Here is a 27,450-nt window from a genome sequence, read left to right on the forward strand (position 1 = left end):
CTCCCCTGGAAATCCACTCAGGGACCTCGTCAGACTCAGGCACCCATCAAAAAACTTTAACGGGGATTCTGCCTCCAGCCAAGGCTCACCACTGGCGTTCCACCCCCAGAACCCCTAAGATGTCCCTCTGACCCTCCCACACCACCAGAATCAAATGGAAAGGCTCCCACCCCTTCACCTGCAATTGGGGAATCTCATGCTAGGAAAGCATTCCTCATGAATACATCCCTAGCCCTGAAGATGAGGTTTTCATTTATTTTACAGAGTTCACCGTGAAGCCCTTCAATTTCCTACATAGACCAACCTGGCCCCAAACTTGTGAAGATCCTGTTTCTGCTTCCCGACTGCCCGGCTCCCTGTTTTTTTGTTTGTTTGTTTTTTTTAATTTAAAGCAGCAGATGGACAGTCCCCAACGAGTAGCTTCCTAGAAGAGTGGGGATATAAAGGAAAAGGCATGCTTCTAACTAGTCAGCTTTCAACTAGCCTCCCGGGGGCGCGAGGCGGAAACCCAGGCGGCCCCACAGAGAGGCCAGAGACCGCACGGTCGCCTCGCGGGGACGCTCGGGGCGCAGCTTCGGTAACCGAACCTTCCCGACGCCAACCGCCACCGCGGGAACCAGTAGCACGGTAGGCGCGCGGGCCGCAGACGCCAGCCGCCAGCCGCCAGTGCGCATGCACGGCCGTGGGAAGCCCCGCCCCAACGGGTTCTCCGCGCGCGCCCGCTCATGGCGGCCGCCGCAGTGTGTGGTGTTTAGCGGGCGCGCGCGGCGGGCTCGAGGACGCGCGGGGCGGCGGCGGCGGCGGCGGCGGCAGGGGAGCCGGGCTGCCGGGCGGGCGGGCGCGCTCTCGAGGGCGGCGGCCCAGGGTGTCCCGTCGGTGTCGGCGTTGCGAGAGGTGGAGTCGCGGCCCGCGGCGGCGGCGGCGGTGGTGGCGGCGGAGGCAGCTGGCGACCGGGCGCGTTAGACGGGGCCGGGGTCCGCGGCGCGCTCTCCGCCCACAGGTAAGCGGGCGGCCTGGAGGGAGGAGCCGGCCGTGGCTCGGGGTGGGCCGGGTGAGCCCTCGCGGAGCCGCGGCGCCTTTGTCTCGACCGACCCGGGCGGGCCCAGGCGTGAGCGGCCGTGTGGGCCGGCGGCGGACGGGAGGGCTCGCCGAGGCTCAGGCCCGCGCCCTCTCGCAGCCTTTGTTGTGCGGCCGGGTGGACGGCCAACATGGCGGAGGTCAGCCGCGCGCTGCGCGGCCCGCGGTCGGGCCTCGCCTCGGCGGCTCCGGGCGGGCGGCCTCCCCCGGATCTGCGCCTTCATTGTGCGGGGGAAGAAGGCAGCCTCCTCCCTTGTTTATGTCGCCAGGAGCGAGCGCGCGGACGCCGGCCCGGGCCGCTCCAGCCTTTAAGCCTAAGCCTTGCTCCGCCCAGCTTCCTTTGCGGGATAGTTGGGGTCCTTCCTCCACGCTCCCAGATGCAACTTCGTGTGCACGCCCTGGTTCTCTGCGGCGCGCCGGTTCCTGGAAAGATAGGAAATTTGTTTACCCTGGCAGGAGTCACATTTGTGCCTTCGGAAAATGAGGCCATGGAGCTGATTTGTCAAAGTCATGGGAGCCCTGAATGTGGGATGTAGGACAGGGAGGGACCTGACTGCCGTTCCTAGCGTTGAACATTTGCCATTTCTTGATAGGCGATTGATTGTCAAGGGTGAAATGTTAACTCGTTAAAGCGTTAGGAGCACGGGCTCGGGACTCTGCTCTCCTGCTCTGATGAAGTCCTGCCCCACCGGTTTGTGACCTTGGGCAAGAGTCCTAATTTCTTCGGTGCTTCATTTTCCTAATCTGCAAAATGGGTCTCATGGAGTGTATTTTCCTCAAAGCTGTTGAGAACTGATGAGATGGGAAATAGTTTAAGTGCAGAGAGCTCTTATAGTAAGTCCTCAGCAAATGATTACTGCTCAGGCTCCTGTCTCATAAAAATATGCTTAAATTAGCTTGGCATGGGTGCATTGGAAGTGTGTAAAGCAAAATATTTGGCATTATAAATCGTTAGTGCTTGGGTTCTGTTGTTAAATGAACGGTTTTAGAGGACAGAATGGCATGCTTTCCGAGATGCTGGAGTTAGGGACTTGAGTGATAGGGGGTGTGAACTGGTAGATAGTATACATTCCGGAATTTGGAAAGTCGAGTAGATTAGAATGAAGTTTCCTTTTCGTAGTCTTAGTTCACGGTTCAATTCACCTTCAAGGACTTCAGTTACCTAACTTGGAAAAGTAGGACAGTGAATCCCTTTAATTAGTGCAGTTACCTGTGGTGTCGCGGGCTCCTTCAGAAGCTGCTGTGACAAGTGGGATGACATAGTAACTGTCGGGGAGAGATTGGCTCACGTGGTGGAGACGGTGTTTACCTGTGGGATAAGTTTGTGACTGGGGTATTTTCTCAAAGTGGATTGCATAAATTCCTCGTACTTTTTTGTTTTGGAAACTTGAATAACCGTACAAACTTCCGTAGTCTGGATAGGTTAGTTGCAGTTTTGTTCAGAGCTTTTTTACTTAACCTGGGCTTTGTCAGATTTGTCTTGTATTAGAATTGGTTTAATAGACCCCTGTTAGCATCTTTGCCACATAGCTTTGTAACAGTATTTAAAACTGAAATACAGTGTAGCAAATTTGGGACACACACACACACACACACACACACACAAGACAAAGAATTACATTTAGAAACAAATGTAATTCATTTTGCTTCAGAATATCTGCTCTTTCAAGGTTTCAGGAAATTCCTACAGCCGAAATCTGCGCATGGTGGTAGAAACCTGTACCGGCATTACTTGCCTGGAATTCCAGCATTTGTGGGGCTGAGGCAAGAGAAAAGTTTTAGGCCAGCTAAGGCTATTTAGTGACCCCCCCCCCCCCAACACACACACACCACACTCGAAAACAATTGCTGTGTTACGAGAAAATATATTCTATTTGGTTAAAAGTAGTAAATAACAAGGGAAATATCCAAATATGCCAGTGATTGGAAGATTAGGGTTTTGTTTTCAGTGTGTAAGGTATTTTGAAGACCAGTCTTACATAATTAAGGTAACAGAACAAGTTGAGTGACTTTACATAGTTGTAGATAATTTTCATCTTATTTTATGGTAGTTGATACACCCAGTTTTAAAGATTAGAAGTTCTGTTAAGGTCTGTTTCAAATCTTTAAATAAAAATAGGAATTTCTACAAACAATTTATCAAATATTTAAATATTTGATGTATTTCATATCTAGTCCTTGCCTTCAACCAGATCTTTATAAAAACTTGAGAGCTCACACTTTCCTATAAACAGAAAAATATGCAGAAGTTTTTATCTTTACAGTATACTTTTACCTGTATAGTTACTGGTAATTGGCCAATGACAGAGGCAGAAGACGGCAATCAGATCATCTGGAGCTGGAGTTACAGGTAGCTGTGAGCTGCCTGACATGGATGACTGAACTGGGATCCTCTGGGAGAGCAGCAAGTACTCTTAACAACTGAGCCATCTCTCCAGCCCTGGTTTAGCCATTCTTATGACTTCCTAGTGTTATCAGTGTAAATGAGCTTTCTTATTAAACCTATGAACCTGACTTGAAAGGCCTTCAATATGTAGGCCTAAGTTCCTTGATGTGTTTAGTAAGTACAGTGCCTTGCCTGAGCTGGCCCCTTCTGTTGCTTCCTTGCCTTTTTGATGGACTGTGTGCTTCCAGGTCCTTCTCTTTCTACTAAATTCATAATAGCCCAGTCATCATTAGCTGAGCTCTTCCTGAACTCCCCACATTGAATTAGGTGCCATTTCCTCATGTTCCCACAGTACTCTGCTTGTCTCCGCTGCAGTGTCTCCTGCGCTGCTGGTTTCTATATGGTGTTTTGCTTATCCAAAGAGACTGTAATGTCTTTGAGTTTTAGCTTTGTTCTCCTGCATACATTGATGCTCAGTAAATCAATGCTAAATGACTATATCTTTACATTGACTTAAGTAGGCTTTTCTCAGCCTTATCCCAGTGTGTCATATTTGCCCTACTTATTCAAACTAGATTATTTTGTTCCCTGAACACTGTACATTTCTATAGTGTTTGGTGGTTGTGTATAATCTTCAATGTCTGCTACTTTGGGAAGATTAGTTTCTCTGAGCCTTAGTTTTTAGTACTGTGTGAACAGCTGTTAAGGATGTTACTCTACCCACCACCTGGGTCCTACTGTTGAAGTACTGTTGTAATTGTTTGATTAAGAGGATAGGCCATTAAGAGTCAGACCTGGATGTGTCTTTTGGCCCTGTCAGTTGTCTAAGATCCTTGAGAGCAGAGATACTGCCTACTTCTGCATTAAAAAACACAGTGCTTACACACACAACTTAAATAATTAAAATTGCAGTTCTAAATATTAGCCATATATTCAAGTGAAGAAATAAAATTATATGTTACTTTATGTACTATAAACGGAGTCAAAGGTGCTGAAGTAGAGACAGTGGGAGGAACAGCTGCTCTTTGGGGTGGTTACGTTTAAAGGAAGATGAAGAACTGGTGCTAGCCCTTTGAAGCAGGGGAGCAGCCTAGTAAAGGTCCTTGAGGCTGGACGGATTTGGAGTGCTTACAGGAGAATGTCACTAAAATGAAGTGATGGATTGAGGAAGCAGGCAGGTGGGGATTGATTCTGTTGAGTCAGCAAAGAATGTGAGTTGAGGAAACTCAGAAAGGTTTACTGACAAGGATGACACAATCCACGACTCTTAAAGGCTGCTTTAATCCAGGCGGTGGTGGCACACGCCTTTAATACCAGTGCTTGGAAGGCAGAGGCAGGCGGATCTCTGAGTTTGAGGCCTGTCTGGTCTACAGAATTCTAGGATAATCAGAGCTACGCAGAGAAACCGGTCTCGAAAAATCACAACGAAACAAAAAAAACAAAGATTGCTTTAGCTGTTTGGAGACTATTTCTTATTATCTGTGATAGCTGATTATGACTGGGATTAAAGTGCTGGCGGTGAAGATGAACAAAGTGGATGAATTTCAGGTATATTTTTGATACATAATAACGGGTCTTGCTGATGAGTTAGATGTGAGAGATAGGGAAAGGAAGGAATGATGATTTCTGGCTAGAGTGACTGTGGGTTGTGTTGCTACTTGTCAAGATGAAAAAGACTGGAGATATTGAGCCAGGATGGTAGTAAAATTCAGAGTTCTGATATGTTTGAGTTGAGTTGTCTGTGCAGTTGAAGGGAGAAAGAAAACCATAGGCATACAGTGGCATAGAAGCCAGGTGGGGCTTTAGTAATGCATGCTTGTGTTGGAGAGACCTGGACCAAGAGGGAAGTGTAACATTTTGAAGCAAGAAGATAGTAGGCAGGGTTCTTGGATTCTCAAGGGTGAGAAGTTAGTCTGTAGGCTTGATGGAGAGAAGCTAAGGTAGATAAAGCTTTGGTGGTTTCTGCTCTTTTCTGGAAGTAGGAGAGGTGAAACTCCCAGTGAGTGCAAGTACTTTATGTGGCAGGTCAGAGGCATGGAAATGAGTTGAGCATCTGCACTGGGGAAGGGAGTTGCTACCAAGTGCTTGCTGATGATTCCTGGTTGTTGTTCAAGGGGATCCTGGGAGAATGCTAAAGTGACGGAATGATGCACTTTGATTCTTACATGTACGTTTTCTGGTTGACATTTTATGCAACTAGGTGCTCAAATCATGAGTAGGCCTTGACTTTTCACAAAATGAGTCCACTGTTCTAACTATTCCCCGGGGTTAAAAAGAACATTACCAGAACAAGACACCCTCTTTCCTCATCTAATTACCACTCCTTACAGGAGGCATCTCTTGCCTTTGAATGCCACAGATGGAATTTAGTTGCTTTTGAGCTTTCTATGAACGGATTAATGCTGCATGTGCTCCTTCCCATCTGCTGTAGTTCTTGAGTTTGTTCCTGACAAGGTCACCACCATATGACATAGCATCCCAGTACTTACACATCGTGTGCACTTTTCAACAGAAAGTGCCGTCTGACAATGCTGATACAAGTGATTCTGTCTGGCAAAGACTATTCGTTAAGTTTGACATATTGATTTGTGTGTGTGTGTGTGTGTGTGTTTTGTTGGTTTGTTTTTGTTTTTGACATTTTGTACATTCTGTTTTTGGAAAAAAGGTTTGGGCACATGAACCGGAAGGAGAAAAACTAATCTGTGTTTATAAACAGAGACTGCCAGTGGCAAATATGTCCTTTCCTCCTTTCCCTCTTCTCTTCCCCTTTTTGGTTTTCTGTGAGATGTTCTTACTCTGTAGCAGGAACTCTTAGAACTGGAGTTATAAGGTGGTTGTGAGCTGCCTTATGGGTGCTGGAAACCAAACTGGGCGCTCTGTAAGAACAGTGTATGCCAAGTACCAAGCCTCTCTGCAGCTTCCAATTTATTGAAAGTTTTCTCTTTTAGAACATTTATTTATTTTCAAATTCTGTGTCTGTGTGGAATTGTGCATAAGTATGCTGTGCCCTCAGAGGCCATAGGAGGGCATTGGCTCTCCTGTAGCTGGAGTTGTGGGCAGTTGTGAACTGCCCAGTGTGGATGCTGGAAGCTGAACTCAGACTCTCTCCAAGAGCAGACATGCTATTAACCGTGGAGCCATCTCCATAAATATTTTAAAGTTAATTTCTTTGATCTGACTGAAATGGACATTTTTCCATTAAGTGATAGATACCTGTTAGTAACTCTTGAGCTGTCCATATCAAAAGGAGTTTGTGCTTTTAAATCTTGATATCTTACAGCTTGATACTTACTTGTGGTTGTAGGTACATTTGCCCCATGCCCTCTGTCCTAATTTTATTCTGTACTTTTTCTCCCTCCACTTGGCTGGGGATAAATCTAGACTTCCAGGCATACTTAGGAAAATTCTCTACCACAGAATTTTGTTCCCAGATGCCTAACCAGTTTTAGCACTTGATTATTATGTGTAATACGATAGTCTCATGTACCACATTATGTTATCTGGACCACATTTAAGCCACTTTTTGTTGTTGTTGTTTTCTTTCTTTTTTTCTTTTCTTCTTTTTCTTTTTCTTTTTTTGAGGCAGAGTGTCCTGTGTAGCCCTAGAACTCAATCTGTAGACTATACTGGCTTCGAACTCACAGGGATCCACCTATCTCTGGCTCCTGAGTGCTGGGACTAAAGGTGTGTTCCTCCACACCTGGCTTAAACGGCTTTCTTAAGGAAGAGTTATTTTTAGCTTATTCCTTTTTATACATGTTGTATACCTTTGCCAACATGTGAATCAGAAGAAAATGTGCTAGTTTACAGAGGTACACACTTAATATTGCTTAATTGTGAGAGCCGTTTATATTAAGTATTCCCCAGAGAGTTGGAAAATTCCCTACATTTTGCTAAGAGTTAAGACTAAAATCTTTAAAAACAAATCTATGTATGTAATTTCCCTATTCTTAGGTTTAAAAAGTTCTTATTCTTTGGTTGAAAAAGTTTTATATTTACTGTAGATTTCCCAAGGTTTATGCGTTTTTCTGTTTTGTTGTGAGGCAGGGTCTCACTATAGCCTAGATTGGAACTCGTGTAGTTCTGTCTGACTAATTTACAAATACCTCACTTTCTCTTCTTCCCAGACATCAAGACTGCAGGTGTGTGCCACTGTGCCTAACTTCTCAAGAGTTTTTTTGTTTTAGGGATGAAACATAGGGCCTCTCAAATGCAACTCAAATGTTACTGAGCAGTACAGAAGCCTACTCACGGCCCTTTATAAGGGTTTTGTTTTTTTAATTTCATGTGTTTGTGTTTTGCCTGCATGCACCAGGTGCATGCCTAGTGCTTGGGAGAGCAGAGGAGCGCACTGACTCCTCTGGAGCTGGAGATACAGTTGTGAGCTGCTCTATCAGGACGGGAACCCAGGTCCCCAGGAAGAACAGCCAGTGCTCCTAACCCTGAGCCATTTCTCCAGCTCTCTGTAAGGTTTTTAAGAACGATGACTCCCCATTTCTTCTTTTTTAGGGACAGCTAGACTTAGCTAATTATTTTTGTACTTATCTTTGTTGGTTTCCTGCTGTGGGTGGAGCATGCCTCCTCCTCTCCAACTCCCACTTACTTTCCCCACTGTGTGTGTGCCTCAGCCTGGCTGGACAGGTTCTTATAATTGGCTCTATATGGTAGATGATGGCTTTCCCTTGCACTATTAAAGTTGTATTTCTTACAGCTAATACCCTCTTGTTGTGAGCTTTACTTTGTTTTCTGTGCTTTACTGTAACTGTCACTACATCCCTTGCTACTTTTCTAAATGGTCAAGTCCCTAGCAGGCTGCAGATTATATAGGTCACCTAGCCTAAGTTGTCATTCTTAAAGCTCCCTTTATTGCACTGAATTTATTTTGGGCTCTGTTTACTGTACTCCCTGTTCCTTCTTGGTTCATTCCCTTGAATTTGGAGAGCGTGTCCAGTTTCCTGAGACCATGTGTGGAAGAGGTAGTCTTTACAAACACTGCATCAATATTTTGCCCTCAACACTACGGGCATAGTTTGATCTGGATAATCATTTTCTTCAAGAATTGAAAAAGCAATACCATATTGCTTTGTAACTGAATATTGCTGTTCAAAAGTGCAGTGATTCTATGCTTTCTGCTTACCTATCTAACAAATGGTTCTTGAGGTGATGCTGTGTATACTAAGTTTGATTTTAATTTGAGCACATCATTGAACTAGACAAATTCCACCTTCTAAAATAAGGGTGAATGGGCCTGGAACAATTAACATAAGTAAGTTGTATAGTAGATAGAAAGTAACACAGTTTAAGGAATAAATAAATATTAGAGATGCCTGGGGAGTAAGGAGAGAAAAAGAAAAGTGCATTAAGATGTGTAGAGATTTTAGGAGTACACAAAAGATGAGTTAGTAGTCAGGGTACGGGTTGCTTTTTAAAAAATTTTGTTAAAAATCTTTCTTATTACATTTTAGTGTGTGGGATGATAATGTATGTGTGAGCAAGAAGATACCCTGTAGGAGTTACCCTGGAGACCCTGTAGGAGTGGGCTCATTTTCTTCCACTGCGAGTACGAGTCCTGCAGATTGAACTCAGGATTAAACTGTCCTTGAATAAGGTTTTTTTTTTAAAATTTTATGTACATTGGTGTTTTACCTGCATATATGTGTGAGGGTGTTAGATTCCCTAGAACTAGAGTTACAGATGGTTGTGAGTTGCCATGTAGGTGCTGGGACTCGAGCCCTGGTCCTCTGAAAGAACAGCCGGTGCTCTTAACCACTGAGCCATCTCCCCAGCCCCCTGGAATGAAGTTCTTATTGCCTCATCCTCTTGAGTTATAGACATGCCCCACCATGCTCAGATGAGGTTATAGCTTAAAATAGAGAAACAGGGTGGTCTCATTGAGGGGTAATGTCTGAAAGAAGATTTGAATCTAGGAGAAAGTGTTTGAAGACAAAAGGTCCAATGGAACAACCTAGCCTTATCATAAGGGTGAGAAGAAAGAAGTGATTGCAAATACATCATATTGTTTAGACCTTATAGGCCATTTATAGGATTTTATCTTTCAGTATGTAAGGAGCCATGGAGGGTACGGAGCAAAGGAGTGAGATAATGTGATATAAATTTGTATTGGATTGAGCTTGCTGTGCTTAGAACATGAATGGATTAGTGGATGAATGTGGGAGACAGAGATGGAAGGAGAAAACTGGATTAGGAAGATATTGTGATCTTTCAGGTAAGAAAATAGTTCTTAGGTCAGATGGTAGTGTAGAGTGTTGAGCAATGGTTGGGTTCTTCGGTGATTTTTAAGGAGAGACAATAAGATTGACTGGTTGTTTTAAGTGTATGATGTAAAAAGGGGTGACTTAAGTCTCCTGAATTGCCTCTTCCTCTCATGTGTGATATTATAGACAGCTGGGCTTTTTTTTTTAAAATTTGAGCTAGAGATACACTTTTTAAATTTTTTTTGAAATTATGATTACACCATTTCCCCCCTTTTTCTTTCCTCCCTCAACCCTCCCATGCAACCCCCTACTAACTCTCTCAGAGGCATGGCCTCTTTTTCTTTGTTTAGTTGTGTGTATTACATAATATATAAATAAAACATGCTCAGTTTGTCTAATGCTAACTATGTATATGATCTCAGAGTTGACCACTTGGTATTGACTAACCAGTTGGGTAGGGAGAGGGTTCTTTCCTGAGAACAACCATTTTTTTTTCTCCTCTCAGCTTTCCCCCATTTGCCTGTAGTTGGTTTTCTAGGATTGAGGCTCCTGTGAGTGTTTCCTCTTCTGTGTCAGCACGTCCATTGTGGTGTCTTTGTTCATTGTGAACTTCATTGTTCAGGTCTTGTTTAGGTAGCCATATTCTTGAGACTTCATGAATATAACTTCTGACATTTCTAGGAGACATGGTCTCACAGCAGACTGACAAACTCTTGTTCTTTTGTCTCTTAATCTTTCCATCTCCTCTTCCCTCTTACACAGTGATCCTTGAGCTTTAGGGACAGGAATTTTGTTGTACATGTGTCAGTTGGGACTGGGCACTACACTCTCTCTTGTTCTGGATTTTGGTTGGTTTTAGTTTTCTGGTCTATTGCAAAGAGAATTTCCATTGAAGAGGGGTGAGCACACTTATCTGTGTATATAAGGATAAATATTTAAAATGTAATTAGGAATTGTGTTGGTTTAGTAAAGTGGCATTGTAGGTTCTTCTCCAAGATCCATGATTTTTTTTTTTTTTTTTTTTTTTACTAGCCCTAGGTAATTGGCTAGGTTTCCAGTACTAGGCATGATTTCCCTCTTGTTGAGCGGGTCTTAAGTCCAATTAGAGAGCTGTTGGTTACCACCAAGGTAGTCTTGCCACTGCATTCTGTGGTTACTGTGGTTCATGGGCATCATAGCTGTATAGGAGTTTTCATCTTTTTGGAAGCTTGCATGGCATCTTCTGGTACCATGAAAGCTAGTCCTCAGAGGAAGCTTTCAGGTCCTGTGTCCAAAGTTCATGATGTCTTCAAAAATAAGGACTTACCTTCCACCCCTGGGAGGCAACCGAGGGCAATAGCACTAGTCTGTAATGTTTTGGGAATCTGTTGGATAACCCTGACCAACAACTCAAAAGGATTCTCATGTATGGTGTTGGGTTATTAGATAGACTATGTGTTATTAGATATGTGTTATGGTGTTATTAGATAGACTGTGTGGCTCCATGGGAGCATTCTCAGTCCGGAAGGAAAAATTTCATTTAAACTCTCTATATATTTATACACAGATTTATATGCATTATGTGTAATTTTAGTAGATAAATAATAAATGATTCCTTATGACTTTTTCTGACAGACTTCCTGTTATTTTACCCTTCTGTACTTTATCCTCCCCCCCTGCTCCATAATTAAAACCTCCCTTCCCTGTTTTTTCCATTTCTTCCACAAAGTCACTTATAATCTGCCTCCTCTCTGTTGTTCTTTCTCCCTCTCCAGTGTCCCCTCTACTTTCCTGGTTTCTGAGGTTACTCCAGGCGCACATCTGAAGATTTCAAGTGAGAGCCTTAGAGGAGAGAACTTGCAGTTCACCTCACTCAATATGATCTTTTCTAGTTGCATCTATTTACCTTGCTAGATTCTGGTGAAGGATGTACCTAGAGACATAAATTTAAATTCTTTGGGAATTTAAAGAGTCATAAAGTTACCAGTGTAAGAAAAGGTGGCTGTGGACAACTCTGAAGTTCGGGAATTAGGAGAAAAAAAAAGTAACTTGCAAAGGGCAATGAGAAAGATTGGCAACATAGAAAACCATCATAGTGAGTGGTTAAAGTTTATAACCTGATCTGTTAACTGTCACATGTTGGTGACAGTTCACAACTTGCAAACAAAATGTACTGAAATATTGGATACTGCGTGCTAAATTTATACCTTAAAGCAGCTGTGGAATGTGCTAGTCATCATGCTGGCAGTTGGTTTGCTCTGGAGGTCAGAACACCTGGCTACGGATCCAGTTTAGATGTTTTTTTTTTGCCTAGCATGAATGAAGCTCTGAGTTCGATCCACAGCACTTAATAAAGCTGAGCACAGTGGCAGCGGGTTCAAGCGTTGACATAGTGAGTTTGAGACTAATCTGGCTTACATGAAACCCTGTCTCACAAAAACAAAATGAATACACAGAGTTCTATTAGCGATCTAAGTATTCAGGCCAGTTTGTCTCATTGAACCCAGAGAAATAGTTCAGATTTTGGTGTTTCTTTGGATTGGGGATATTTGCACAGACTTTGTGAGTCTTAGAATTCTGAAAAGCTTCAAAATTAAAAAAAAACATTTAGGTGTCATATTATTTTGGATTTCAGATTTATTGATGCTTTGTATGTGTTGAGACATTCTTGTAAAAATGAAGAATTCTACAAACAGCCTGTTGGGGGTGAAGATTACCTAAAATTAACATCTGTTGCATTTTGTCTGTATCACTAAATATCAGAACAAAGCAGAAAGTTCGCATAGCTTAAGTGCAAAAGGCAAGACCTGTAGATGTTGAGATAGTTGTCTCACTTTTCTCAAAACTTTCTTGAGATACTGTGGTTGTAACAAAAGGTACCACATTTATTTTTCCTGGTAAATGGGAAAAGGGGAAAATTTATTATGGTATTTCCCTATTTCTGTCATTTTAGTTACTGAAGTTTCATTTATCCGATCAGCTGTCCCAAAAATATATGGAAAATTTCCGAGAGAATATACGAATTTCAAATTTGTATGTTGGAATCACTGTCCCACTTGAGTCATGAATCACCCTAGTGCGTCCATGCTGTATGTGCTGCCTACCCGGCAGTCAGTCAGGAGCCAGCTAAGTTAGCATACTGTCTACTGACAAGAGAGACTTGTCATGCACTATAGTAAGTCTGAATAATCCTTGTTTTGCTTAAAACGTAGCTCAAGGGGGTTGGAGAGAGCACTTAACAGTTAAGAGCATTGACTGCTCTTACATAGGACCCCCAGGTTTGAGGCCTAGCACCCACATGGTAGCTCATGGTAGTCACTTCAGTTCTAGGATATCTGAAACCCTCTTCTGGCCTCCACAGACACTAGAAAAACTTGGTGCACAGACATACACACAATCAAAACATTTATACACATAGAATTTTAAGAATATTTAAACAATAGCTCAGAAGTGTAAGAGCTTTATTACTAGTGATTTAAGATTTCAAAGAGAGGGTAGAAATGTCTTCTTTAAATTAAAAAGTCAATTACTATTTATTTATTTATTATGTATACAATATTCTGCAGTCCAGAAGAGGGCACCAGACCTCATTCTAGATGGTTGTGAGCCACCATGTGGTTGCCAGGAATTGAACTCAGGACCTTTGGAAGAGCAGGCATTGCTCTTAACCACTGAGCCATCTCTCCAGCCCCTCAATTTCTTGATTTAATAGGGAAGAAAAGTTCTCAGAACATACAGAGTAAATTATTGGTAGTTTCTTAACAGTGCCTAATTTTAAATTAAACTTTGTCACAGGTCCGTATATAATGTATGTATGTGTGTATACATGTATATGTACAACTCCAAACCACAGTATATGTAGGGTACAGTACTGTCCACAATTTCTGACATTAACTGTGGGTTTTGTATTTGATCATGAATAAGGAAGGAAAAATACTCTTATTGGAGTGGTAAAGTGTTTTGTTTGGGCAATGATAATAATTCATTTTGACATTATATAGACAAATTGTGTGCTGTGTAGAAGAACTGCCTACAGCGGTGAAGCACGGCTATGCCGCTCCCAAGTAAAGTCTGAGTTTGCAGGGTCCACGTGCACATGGCCAACCTGTTACAGAGTTCTAGGAGAGCAGGGTTACACAGAGAAAGCCTGTGTCAAAAAATAAAGCAACCCAACAACAAAAAAACCCTTAGCCTTGGTAGGTAGGGGTTTCGTACATATCAAGCTCTCCCATCAGTACCATTGGGTGTCCTGTAATTCAGTTCTATACGCTCTCTCTCAAGTTTGACCCTACTGGTTAAACTCTGTGTCTAGAGGTTCTGATGTCATTCTCTAGATTGTAATTTACATTTCTGACCAACAATGCATTATGGGTGGATATAAAGTAGGGTTTACAGGACTTTTTCTGATCTCATAGTTAGCTAGGGTGGTCCACAGAACTCTGGTACATATTTTACTAATGTTCTTTTGTTACAAATGATATAAATACTGTGAGCAGCCAAGTAGAAGAAATGAATAAAGCAAGTTAGAAGGGAAGGAGCTTGAAACTTGTGTGTCTTCCTCTTGGGTATACGCTCTAGACACTTCCATATGCCACTCTTTCTGGAAACTAAGCCCAGTCCTTGTGGGATTTTTATGGAGGCTTCATTATTTAAACATGGCTGATTAAACTTTGGCCCCTTTTGCAATCAACCCTATCTTTAGCCCCTCTCTGAAGGGTCAAGTTTTTGAGTGACTGAGCTGTATCCTTGGCCACTATCAGCCATTCATTAGCATACAAAGATTTCAAGGGCTTGAATCCTTGTGCTTGGGTAAGACTTGAGTTATTTGTTAATCATTTGATTATTTCAATAATAGTTTTCTTAAAGGTTCCTTCCATCACTGTTGTTTGAGTCCTTGCATTAGTTACATTTGCTTATTATCATTTTACTACTTTTTAAAAAATATGAATAATCTGAGTTCCTTGAAGAATTTAATGAAGATAATTTATCCTAATAATGATGTACAGGACAGTTTGTTAATTTTTTTTTTTTTATTTTTTTTGAGATAGGGTTTCTTTGGTTAGCCCTAGCTGTCCTGGAACTCTCTGTAGAGCAGGCTGGCCTCCTGAGAGCTGGGGTAAAGGTGTGCACCACCTCTACCTAGCCCTCTTTCAGTTTTTATACTTTGTTATGGTCTCCATGTTACAGCTTCCATGTGAACAGCAGAATTGCCTATACTTAGGAGTTTGTGCAAACTACAGAAGGCCTACTGGTAGAGCACTTCCTGGAATGTTGAGGGCCCCATGTTTCTGGAGTCGGGGTTCTTCGCATATACCCCATTACGCTTTGTCACCCATCCTCAATAAACCAATAAAAAGAGCCAAATTAATGATGAAAAGCAGAAAGGGGGATTTGGTCAATGTAACCACATTGGGAAGAGGGATAAAAATAAGTGATGCCTGCCCCCAACTAGAGTTTAAAGGGAAGGGGACAGATTTACCTAAGTAAGCAGCAAGGCCACGTATTGCCATCCATTGCCTCTATTTCATGTCTTTCCCACAAGGTCATTTGACAAGTGTAAATCTTTCTGCTGGAGACAAGATTCTCTTCTTGTACCCCAGTGCCTCAAACAGTTCTTGAGGAATTCTCAGTTTTTGGGATCAGGTTCAGTAAGAGGCACAAACATGTCTTTAGACCTGCCATGCAGTCTGGTTATGCTCTCAGCAGTACATCATACAAAACCAAGTGAAGCCCCAAAGACATAGTCTAGCTTCAGACCTCCCGGAAAATTAAAGTCTATGGTGTTTTTTTTTTTTCTTAACAAGATTCCCTAGATGGTAGGTAGCACATTGAATTTGAGAACTAGTGTGGTCTAGGGATAAACTCTTCCTTTAATGAACACTTTTCTGATGCTGCTATGATTTATTTCTTACATAATTCACTATTGTTTTGTATTTTATTTATTAAGCATATTGCAGTATCTTTTTAAAAATTATTTTATTGGTGTTTTAGCCTGTATGTATATCTGTGTGAGGGTGTTGGATCCTGGAGTTACAGACAGTTGAAGCTGCCATATGGGTGCTGGGAATTGAACTCGGGTCCTCTAGAAGAGCAGTGCTCTTAACCACTGAGCCATCTCTCCAGCCCCTTGCAGGATCTCTTTTACATAGTGCCTGTGAGGTTCTGATTAGGTATTTTTCTGAAGCGGAAACCTCAGTAGGAAATCTTGGAAGAAGGAGATGAGTTACAGATTTGAGTTCCTTTTCCATAGCAGCTTTCTGTCAGGTACTTTTCTTGAGATGCACACAGAGACCCAAGCACAGCCCTGTCTTTAGGAACACCTCCTTTGAGAATGAGTCTCATTGGCCACGAACCCACCATATTCGCTAGACTGACTGGCGCTGGAGCTCCAGGAATCCTCCTGTCTTCATTTTCCAGTACTAGAATAACTCCCCCACACTTGGCTTTTTATATATGTGAGGGATTGAACTAGGTCTTCATACGTGTAGAAGTGCAGAAGTGATCTATCATCAGCATGTTTAATGTTTTAATTCAAATCCCTAATATAAAGTGTAGATTTATAATTGGGTAGTTATAATTTTATTGACATTTTTGCCACTTAGAATTTGAACTTAAGGTTTGCGTTTGGTAGTTAGATATGAGATCGACCACTTGAATGAAAAAATAAATAAAAAGGATGGGCATGACTGCTGCTAAGTACAGTGGAGAAGGTTTATTGTAGATAAAAGGGGAGCACAGCCAGAGGCAGGGACATCTGGGAGAGTTGAGAGTGAATGTGACCCTGAGCCTGGCTGTGTGAGAAGGCGGAGGGGAGAGAGGAGATCCAGGAGAGTAAAGGGTAGAAGCGTTGGGGACACCAAAATGGATTCTATAGGAAAGTGCAGCTCCTGGGCTGGAGAAATTTAGGGTGGGGTATACTCTGTCACCGGTAGGGAATGAGGGATCAGGGAGAACCTGGCAGTCAGGTGGACTTTGATATGTTAAATAGGCACCTCAGCCTTTTGTCTGCAGTTTGAGACCTACAGCCCAGTCTTTTTGTTGATAATCAGTGGCTACTTCCTGCCGGTGGTGAGAGTCCTGGTTGGATTGTTGGGGACCCAGGAGAGCTGGAATGGTGGCCAAGGCCTGGAAGAGCAGGGTAGTTCACTGACTATCCAAGCTCTATGGGATTATCTGGGGTTAAGATATGTGTAGGCACATTGGAACAGTCTGTGAGGCTGGACCACCCAGGGCTAGCTGCTTTGGAGCTGTCTAGGATGCAGAGGCTCAGGCTGACTGGAAATTCTGTCAGAATGAAACACATGGGACTGGTGAGTTTGGAGTAGTTTGCAGTATTTAGTTGATTGGATCTGCTCGAACAGATATAGATTAGGGACAGAAGGTAGAGTTAAGGAGTTTAGGGGAAATCTTTTTAAAAAATAATTCAGTTTTATTTTATGAGTATTGATTGGTGTTTTGCCTGCATGTATGTCTGTCTGTGTGAGGGTGTCAGATCCTCTGTATCTGGAGTTACAGTTGTAAGCTGCCATGTGGGTGCTGGGAATTGAATGTGTATCCTCTGGAAGAACAACCAGTGTTCTTAACCGCTGAGGCATCTATCTCTCCAGCCCCTAGAGGAGAATTTTTTTTTTTTATCTAGGATATACATTTGAAATTTATAGACCTATGGTCCTGGTAGTTAGAGGACTGGATTCCCAAGATCAAGGGGAAGAGATAGATCCCACTCAGGAATAGCAGGTGGGGGAAATTTAGGAGTACATGAGTCTGTTTGGCCTGCAGGAGGTGGATTCAAATTGAGTCCCTGAAACCACTACCTAGATCGTTGCCGTGGCTCCTGTGGTCTAGATGTCTTTGCTTGGGGTAGTCAGTGTCTATCATACAGGGCAGCATTTAATTTTTAGCTGCCATAGAGAGTAGCCTTGGCCAGACCCAAGTCTGAGAGATGTTCCTGTGGAGAAGAACTTGAGGATGACCTTACTTTGACCAGGCAGAGTAGAGAAGTCAGCCCAAAAGTGTTCCTGGCATCATCAAAATAAAGCTTTAAGCCCTAAGTACAGTCCATAGGGATGCTGGGAAATTTTCTTATCCTTTTATAGTGTGCTGTTATAGAAGATCAGTTTTTTGTATGTCTTAGTTTATCAAGATAGTTAAAGCGTAACAAAGTGAGCATAGACAAAAAAGCTAGACAGATATTACTGTGACCCTGAGTAGCCCTTAGAAATTTATAAACCTTATCAAACAAATACACCTTATTTAGCAAACATATGTTGTTACTTATCTGAATTTTCTAGAAGCCTGGGGTTGAACTGTTAGCAAAGCCATAAGTAGTTAGGTGTAAATCTCTAAATCAGCTTTTGTTAATCTGAGTAGACCTTTATAACCTTAAAGTTTATTATCATAATCCATACCAATCCAAAATATTTTAGGCCTGTTGTTGTTTCATTAGTCTAAAAGAGGAAGCAGAAGGCTCAATAGGACTAAAAAGTTATATAGATGTTGCCTTAGTTGGTTTATGTTATGTGGTCACCTTAAAATGGCAGTTAAGTCCCATAGCATGTACCTTTTAGCCTCAGTAAAGACAGCTGCCAGCCACATAGCTGTTACTAAAAGTTATTTTTTGAAAGATTTATTATGTATACAATGTTCTGTTTCCATGTATGCTTGCAGAACACTGTATACATAATAAATAAAACTTTATTTGTTTCTCATTATAGATGGTTGTAAGCCATTATGTAGTTTCTGGGAATTGAATTTAGGACTTCTGGAAGAGTAGCACTCTTAACTGCTGAAGATCTTTTTCCTTTCCTTTCCTTTCCTTTCCTTTCCTTTCCTTTCCTTTTCTTTTCTTTCCTTTCCTTTCCTTCTTTCCTTCTTTCCTTTCCGAGTTGAATCCAGCTGGGCAGTGATGGTGCCCTTTAATCCCAGTACTCTGGACACAGAGGCAGGTGAATCTCTGAGTTCGAGGACAGCCAAGGATACACAGAGGCACTTTGTCTTAAAAATTCAAACAAAAAAGTTGAATTCAAGTTACATATACAGTATATTATAAACAAGGGTTGAATCACATATATAGTAATATATAGCAAATTAAGATTGCCTCTATAGATTTTTAAAAGCCAAGTTTTGTTACAGATTTATAGATAATTTTTAACTATACCCAATGAACTTACAACTCCTGAGATAGAATTTACAGCATAGTTTTAAGAGATGTTTTGAGAGCAGAGCAAGAGAAATTGTAGAGATAAAAGTTTTTTAAGAGTGGGAAGCAGAAGTGTAGAGCAGAGCTAGTTTAGATGTAAGAGATTTGGGGTCAGTTGCTTGTGCTGTGGCAGTTAAGATTTGTGAGAGTTTGGAAATCAAATGTGCCAATTTTTGGCCATTGATCTATAGTGAGGCCAAGCTGTTTATAGTCCAGGTCTGTGTGTGTGTGTGTGTGTGTGTGTGTGTGTGTGTGTTGAAAAAGGAAACTCCCCTGGAGGGAATTTCTGTAAGCTCCTAGAGGAGCTGAGAAAGTGTGTAGTGACCCAAATGTGCTCATGCTTAGAGTAGTTGCAGGAGGGGTGGACTGTAGGCAGGTCAGCAGTTCCTGCGGGAGGTGAGAGAAAGTGAGCTGAGCTGAGGTGGATAAAGAGTCTTTGTGAGGAGAATTTCCATCTAGGGCATTCTCAAGGGGAATGAAAAACTTGTCAAGTGTTCCAAATCATGCAGAGAAAAGGTGGCTCTTCTCATGTGACTAGGACCCAAGTAGGGCGAGGGAGCTTCCTGGCACACTGGTGTGGCTTTTGTGGTGACAGTGGAGAAGCAGGCAGCTTGGGATGACACTGATCCAGTAGAGATGAGAGAGAGCAGGGGAGGGAGACCCAGACGGTGTCGCAGGCCAGAGCTGAGAGAGGAAGGGAGCACCCGGTGGGTACCTTGGGAGGATGTAGAAGGCTCTAGGAGTCGGGGATAGAGTTATGGATAGACGAGGAGAGGGATGTGGGCGTGGGGGGAGAAGTAGTGAGAAGGCAGACCCTAGAATTTGGGGTCCAGATTGATGGATGACAGGAGGGGCGGAAACAAATGATCTGTGCAAGCCTTAGGAGAGTCAGAGCAGCAGAGTTCCTTAAAGGATCAGCTACGCCAGTCCCAGCTTTTGGTGCCAGAAGGATGAAAAGAAGAAATGAGAAAGGAAGGGCATGGCTGCTTCCAGGTGTGACAGAGAAGAAGATTGACTGTAGATAAAAGGGAGAGCATAGCCAGAGGCAGGGACGGCTGGGAGTCCAGAGTGAGCATAACCCTGAGCCTGGCCATGTGAGAAGGGGAGAGCCAGGAAAGTAAAGGGTAGATTGGAGGCGGGGGCAGAATAAGCAGAATGGCTGGATTATATAGGGAAGTGCAGCTCAGATCCTGAGCTGGAGAAATTTAAGGAGACCGGGGCATCCCAGCCATACCCTGTAACAGATAGGGAGTGAGGGATGCAGGGAGAACCTGGCAGCCAGGTCTGCTTTGATATATTAAATACACACCTCAGTCATTTGTCCTGGGTTTGAGATCTCACACCACTAATCTACCTTCATCATTATTGCTTTATAGTAAATGTAATTTCTAAGAAGAATTTTAGGGAAATTAAGAAAGGGTGAGCGGTCTTTCCATTCTACCTTTTCCCCCCTGTAAGTAAAGAATGCAGGGCTTGAAGAGAATGCTCAGCAGATAGGAGCACTTGCTGTTGTTGTAGTGAATTGTTTTCTAGCACCCACATGGTGGCTCACAACTGTCCAAACACTAATTCCAAGGGATCCTATGGCCTCTACTGGCCTCTGCTGGTGGTGTGTGTATTGTGTGTGTGTGTGTGTGTGTACACATTCAGCCAATACACTGATACACACTAACAAATGTGTATGAGCTGGAGACATAGCTCGGTTGGTGGAATGCTTGCTTGGTTTTTCCGAAGGCATGGCACCACATAAACTAGGTGTGGTGGTGAGCAGTCTGAGTAGTCACTGAAGGTGGTGGGAGTTGGATGATCAGAAGTTCAAAATCATTTTCAGGCTCTTAAGAGTTTACTGGCAGTCTAGGATTAATGAGTGTGTCAGATCTCAACAAACAACCCCAAACAACAACAAAAACCTAACAGTGGCTAAGTGCCCTGAAAATATTAAGGCAAAATTAAAGGCAATAATATGTTTTTTTCCCATGTAGATAATAGCTACTTAAGCTTTCTACCAAAATGGGCTTGATGTACAATTTGGGAAGTGTACGTTGTATTTCTGGTCTTAAAGATGTTTCTTATAGTCTAGTATTAAAGTTAGGTGGAAGTTACCGAACATAATGAAGGTGGGCAAGTAGTTGGAGTCGACGTTGGCAAAAGTGGGTAGAACTCATTGTACTGGGATGCTCATTGCCAGATTTTGGTTATGTTTGAAGATTGTCCTAAGCATGATGTAATACTAGCATAAACCTTTGAAGCTTCAGCTGACACCATCCAGGTCTGAAGTGCATAGGACTTTATGGGCCAAGGGTAATGCTTGTTTAAAAACAAGGCAAGCTACTCTAGTTTAATGAGGCCAGTTAAGAAAACTTTTCCAGAGTGGGATGAGAATATAAATCTCAGTTTGGAGTTAGAAGTAGAGTTTTATGTGTCCTGAATGTGTTTATGATTTTGACTGCACTGGAAGAGGGCATTTGAAATAGGCTGATACACAAGTGGCTGAGTTAGAATTGAGGAAAATAGTAGTTGAAGCCTGGAAGTATTGTGTGAGTTATTCACTGCATGCGAACTTGAGAATTCACAGGACGAAATTGACATTAGGAATGCTTGCCTGGCTGTGCACTTCCCTTCGTCCCTGTATGTTTCCTACCCTGGAGCCTTAAGAAAGCACTGAGATCCTGACCTCTACAAACATATTCTACCGGACTCAAGTGCTGCCAAGTGCACAGGCTTCATGTTGCAGGTGGCGCCTGCCAAAGCTGCTCAGGTGGTCTGTGGGGCGGGGCTTGGGACAAAGTCCGTCCCTTCTTTAGGCCCTGCCCAGGGGCCTGCCAGGTGTTAGAGCCTAAGCAGCAGGATGCCAGAACCTCAGGCGGACTTCTGCTAGAGTTCAAAGGAGGTGTTGTCCCTCTTGGGGACAGGCCACCCGTTGAGCTACTTTAAATCTGAATGGAAGTGACCAGTCTTCCAAACTTAGGAGCCAAGGGCTGGCCTTGTGGGTTGCAGGAACCTGATGCCTGGATTCTCATGTCCTGGAAGCCGCCAGCACCCTTTCTGCATTCCTGGAAGGGAGTCCTGTTCACATGCTTGCCAACGGTTAGGACCAGGACCAGAAAGAGGAAAGGTACTGACATAAAAACATCTGTTTCCAAGACAGAAAATGGACCTCACGAATCCATAGATTCTGGTTTAGGCCACGCGGCTGTGTTTGGTTCTGTGAGGTCCTCAGTAAGGGTTCAGTAGTACTGCAGCAACTCTGGTTTAAATCTAGCTTCAGGCACGTCACGACTTCTGCTGACTTGTTCTTGGTTTCTACCTTGGGGCTGCTGCGTAGTCGAGAGTCTTTGTGGCTCAAGATGGAGCCGCATACCACCCTTCTAACTCGGGAATGGTGTAGCAGTTTTCTGTGTCGGAATCTTTGTTTATCATGCTGAGTAAGAAATCAGTGTGCTTTCTCCAGTGTTTGGAAGGTAATAAAGATATGTTGTAACATGAATCTGAACGTATGCTGATAAATGTTAGAGGTATTTGCCAGGTCAAAGTATTGGGCTAGTGTTTTTCTTCTGAACTTGACTGTATTGCATTTAAATATAAACTGAGCTCTTTTATGTGATAGGAGTGGTTTAGTTTCAAGGAATCACTTTCCAATTACTGTGTTCCTTTAAGTGAGCACACTTAACATGGTGGAGTAGATGGGAAACTAATAGGCTTTGGTAATGCCAAGCCCATTGTTTTACAAGTGGTTTAAAATGGATAAATCATCTGCATTAAAGAATTTGCTCAGATAGAAAGTAGATTACAGAATGTTCTTTTTATTGTGACACCTGGATCACAGGGCTTCAGATGATGAGAGTTGATTCATGTTATATCCTTCCATACCATGAGCCTGAGATGTTGTGATGGAGTTTTGTTATACTGTGTTGTGTGTGTGTCAGAGATGAATCCGGAGGGACATGGGTAAGTTAAACAGTTGTTAGTACTTTCTTTTACCCTTTGAACTTGAGAGTATGATTTTAGTAACAAAAAGAAAAAAAATTAACCTTCCAGTGCTGCTCTTAGCCCATTATTTACAATGTCTACTGTCTACTGCAATCTATAATTCCATTTGTATTGGCTTGGTTACATTTGTAACCACAGTTATTTTGAAACTTAAAGGTCTTTGCAACAGAATGATTATAACTGGAGGAATTACTATATTAAGTATTTAGTGTAGTCTCAGGGAGTGCACTGTTAGGACATTGATCTTTTGTCAACTGAGATAAATTACGACCTGCCATATCCCTCAGCGGCACAGTCCTGGGGAAAGGGACTTATTATGCTTGACTCTCACTTGCTGGTCCTTTCTCCAGATGACCTGAAGTCTGGTGTATAGTTGGTGTGTGCTGCAGCCATCCAAAGGAACCGATGGGTGCAGGGGAGTTCTTTGCTTGCCCTTCATCCTCATCCAGTGTTTGTTTCTGTAGTGCTTTTACCCTCATTTCCTCTTACTTTTCCTGAGTTTCCCTTACCTTTGTACATTCTGTGAGATTTGTGCTGCAGAATGGAAGTAGAATAAGGATTTTCATAAGTGCCAGAGCAATGGCTTACTGAAGGATGGCTCTCCACTTCTCCCTGTTTCTCCAGCTTGGCGGTGGGCACTGATTGACAGGAGACAAATGATGCCTAGCTGGAAAGAAGACCTAGTAGATAACTGCAGATACTGGGATGACAGTGTTTCCTTTCCCTGAACATACCTCTCCAGAAGATGTTGCTCACTGCTGGGGAGGGTTGGTCTCGCTCTCGTAGTCTTTGGCATATGAACTATATAGGACTGAATTGTAGATTCTGAAGCCATGAGGCTTAACTCAGACTTGAGAAGAAACAGAGGTGGAGACTCTGAGGAGAAAAAGGCCAGCCCAAATAGGTCCTAATATTGTATTTAAGGCTTCTTCTACAAAAGATTTATTTTCATTTTATGTGTATGGGTGTTTTGCCTGCATGTATGTCTGTGCACCACATGGGGCCTCTCTTGAACCTCCATTTGGGTATTAGGATTTGAACCCTGGTCCTCTATAAGAGCAGTCAGTGTTTTTAACTGCTGGGCCATCTCTCTCCAGCCTCCAGCCTTGTATTTATGTCCTTTGTTTTTGTTTTTTATTCAAAATGGTATTTCTCTGGTAGCCTCTGGCTCTCTTGGATCTTCCACTATAGAACAGGCTGGCCTCAAACTCAGAAATCCACCTGCTTCTACCTCCTCTACCTTCTGAATGCTGGATTTAAAGGCATACACCATGCTGTCTTGCTATATTTACCTTTTTCTTCTTCTTCTTTTGGAGGCAGGCTTTCCCTGTGTAGCCTTGGCTGGCCTGGAACTTACTCTGTAGACCAGGCTGGCCTGGAACTCAGAGATCCGCCTGCCTCTGCCTCCCAAGAGCTGGGATTAAAGGCATGTGCACCACCACTGCCCCTGGCTGTGTTTCTTATTTTATGTAGCCCACCCAAAGATTTTCAGTACTTTTTTTTTTTTAGACAGAAAGGTATTTTAAACACGCTATAGAACATTTTGGAAATATTTGGTTTACTTAATATAACTTTAGTAAAATTCATCTTCATCACATTTTTTTATTTGTATATCGTTTTAAAACCATATTTATTTAACTTTAGTCCTTTGCTCATGATAAGTTTTGTGGGATATTTTAAAGTATGTTATGTATACATTATTTATAAATGTGTTATAGTTATAACTTTTTCTCCTGCCTCCTTTTATTTTCTTGTTTTTCATTACAGAAATGAGCCGCCAGACTGCTACAGCATTACCCACTGGCACCTCAAAGTGTCCACCGTCCCAGAGGGTACCTGCCCTGACTGGCACAACTGCATCCAACAATGACTTGGCGAGTCTTTTTGAGTGTCCTGTCTGCTTTGACTATGTGTTGCCACCCATTCTTCAGTGCCAGAGTGGCCATCTTGTTTGTAGCAACTGTCGTCCTAAACTCACATGTTGTCCGACCTGCCGGGGTCCACTGGGATCCATCCGCAACTTGGCTATGGAGAAAGTGGCCAATTCAGTACTTTTCCCTTGTAAATACGCCTCTTCTGGATGTGAAATAACTCTCCCGCACACAGAAAAGGCAGAGCACGAAGAGCTCTGTGAGTTCAGGCCTTATTCCTGCCCCTGCCCTGGTGCTTCCTGTAAGTGGCAAGGCTCCTTGGATGCTGTCATGCCCCACCTGATGCATCAGCACAAGTCCATTACAACCCTGCAAGGAGAAGATATAGTTTTCCTTGCTACAGACATTAACCTTCCTGGTGCTGTTGACTGGGTGATGATGCAGTCTTGTTTTGGCTTTCACTTCATGTTAGTCTTGGAGAAACAGGAAAAATACGATGGTCACCAGCAGTTCTTTGCAATTGTACAGCTGATAGGAACACGCAAGCAAGCTGAAAATTTTGCTTATCGACTTGAGCTAAATGGTCATAGGCGGCGATTGACTTGGGAAGCGACTCCTCGGTCTATTCATGAGGGAATTGCAACAGCCATTATGAATAGTGACTGCCTAGTGTTTGACACCAGCATTGCACAGCTTTTTGCAGAAAATGGCAATTTAGGCATCAATGTAACTATTTCCATGTGTTGAAACGGCAATCAAATATTTCTGGCCAGTGTTTAAAATTTGCATTTGACTTCACAGAGAATAAGGCACCCATCTGCTTGCCGACCTAAAACTCTCCTGGTAGGTAGAAGCTAGACACATGAAGGTAAATAAAAAGAAAGGCTGTTAATACAGGAAACAGTTGCATGTAGTAACACTAATATATTTAAAAATAATTCAACAGTAAACCACTGAAAAAAAATATATATACCCAAGATGGGCATCTTTTGTATTAAGAAAAAAGAAAGGAAACATTGTAAAATATTTCTGAACTTCGTGTTTGTTGTAGATTGATTGTATTGTTGACAACAATTTTTTGGGGATGTGTGTCTGTGCACACATGGGTGCACGAGTGTGGTTGGTTTTCCTTTAACTGACAAGCCATCTGCGTGGTCATGGACCACTGCTTTCCCCTTGTGAGTCAATACATAGTGCTGCTGTGTTTTTTGTTTTGTTTTTTTTTTCTTTTTTTGTGTGTGTATTTGCTAATTTTTATTATAGTTTTTCATTAAATAAATTTGACTTTCTTTTCTGTAATTCAGGTTTTTCTCATTTTTGTACCTTTAAGTTAGTGTCTTTTTGATATTCATAATTGCTTATGTCAAAAGTTTGTGTTCAATACATACTTTCTTTTCCTTCAATCAGTTTATTAGAACTATTTTTAATTCAGCCCTTTTGTGAAAATAGGAATTCCAGAAAGGAAAGGTAACATGAGTGTGCTGTGCAAGCTGCAGCGGTGTGAGATGGTCTTGTCTGTGTGAGTCCCACCATCAGGCTTACTCTCGGGAAGGTCAGGGTAGGGAGTAAACTCTGAGTTATACAAATATCTTTTAAAAAAATCAGGCCTTTCCTCTCTTCAAATGTGTTGGGCAAATCACATGTTTAAATTGGTTCTTGTATTTATTGGTTTTGCAAAAGAGTGCATCATCATACACAGTATTTGTAATTAAAGGAAATCATTTGTTTTTAAAAAAGGCAGTTTGCAAAAATGTTTTTGATCTTTTATAATTCTCATTAAAAGATTATCTGGCAAATTAAAAAAATCTTAATGTGTTTACTTTAGCTCTAGGTTGGTTTGTTTTTTTCCTGGAGCTGAGGACTGACTGCAGGGCCAGCACTTGCTAAGCAAGCTCTCTCCCACTGGCTAACCCCTGGCTCTAATAGAGCTCCTTGATAAAGTCCAGAGGTGGTTTCCTGTTCCAGTCTGCATTTAGAGCGGAAGATTAGAAGATTATATGCCACTATTTTGAAGTATATTAGTTTTATTCTGAAGCACAGAAAGAACTAGGCTCTCCCCCCATCTGATTCCCATAAGGACATTTAGAGTATGCCTGATTAATGCTGATCACTCTTTTCCTTTATGAAAAGTGAGTTTATCATCGTAGTTCCAGTGGTGGAGTTTGACTCCGCAGCCTGGTTGCCAAGTTCCTATGTACTAGTTTACCTCTATCCAACTTAACCAGCTGTCTGACCTTGGGCCTAGTTTCCTAATGTGTTAAATGGAGTTAAATTATGGTGAGTATGTGAAGGGTTAAATGAGACATTAGAACTTTACCCTGAAACAGTGCTTCATACAACATAAGTATCCAGCCAATGTGGGACACTGGATTTTACCTTTAGTGTTGTGTTCCTAGTTACACTCAGGCACACAGCAGAAATCTGCCATTGATAATTTTGTATTTTCCTAGTGGTACCCCAAGCTTAGAAAGTCATTGAGAATTAATTTTCATTTCCCCTTTATCCTATTTCCAATTCTGGATTATGGAGCTTGGTTCTATTAGCCATTTTCAGTACAAGTAAGCCTTCTATTGAGTTGATTGTCATGTGTTTATGTAGCTATATTTGGGATGAAAGGGAATAATTTAGCCACAGATTACAACCAGGTTTTTATTTGCATTAGAAAAGCAGCTGTGTGTGTGTTGAGACAAGGTCTTGCTACCCTGGGTGGCCCTGAATTCTATGTCTTACCTC

General features: G+C 42.3%; 1 protein-coding gene across 4 annotated transcripts; it reads left to right on the plus strand.

Moving 5' to 3' along the window:
- The first annotated feature begins 851 nt into the window (after nucleotides 1-851).
- Nucleotides 852-26,536, plus strand: Siah1 (siah E3 ubiquitin protein ligase 1). 4 transcript variants are annotated; one of them, XM_038312272.1, is made up of 3 exons: nucleotides 852-1,000; nucleotides 3,342-3,481; nucleotides 24,614-26,536. In XM_038312272.1, the coding sequence occupies exon 3, from the start codon at nucleotides 24,616-24,618 to the stop codon at nucleotides 25,462-25,464; it is 849 nt and encodes a 282-aa protein (XP_038168200.1). In that variant the 5' UTR covers nucleotides 852-1,000; nucleotides 3,342-3,481; nucleotides 24,614-24,615; the 3' UTR covers nucleotides 25,465-26,536. The 4 variants fall into 4 exon arrangements, with proteins under 4 accessions (XP_038168200.1, XP_038168201.1, XP_038168199.1 ...); XM_038312273.1 differs by having other exon boundaries at nucleotides 3,361-3,481; XM_038312271.1 differs by lacking the exon at nucleotides 3,342-3,481.
- The last annotated feature ends 914 nt before the right edge of the window (nucleotides 26,537-27,450 follow it).

This window comes from Arvicola amphibius, chromosome 15, assembly GCF_903992535.2.
Source record: "Arvicola amphibius chromosome 15, mArvAmp1.2, whole genome shotgun sequence".
In the NCBI taxonomy this organism is placed as follows: Eukaryota; Metazoa; Chordata; class Mammalia; order Rodentia; family Cricetidae; genus Arvicola; species Arvicola amphibius.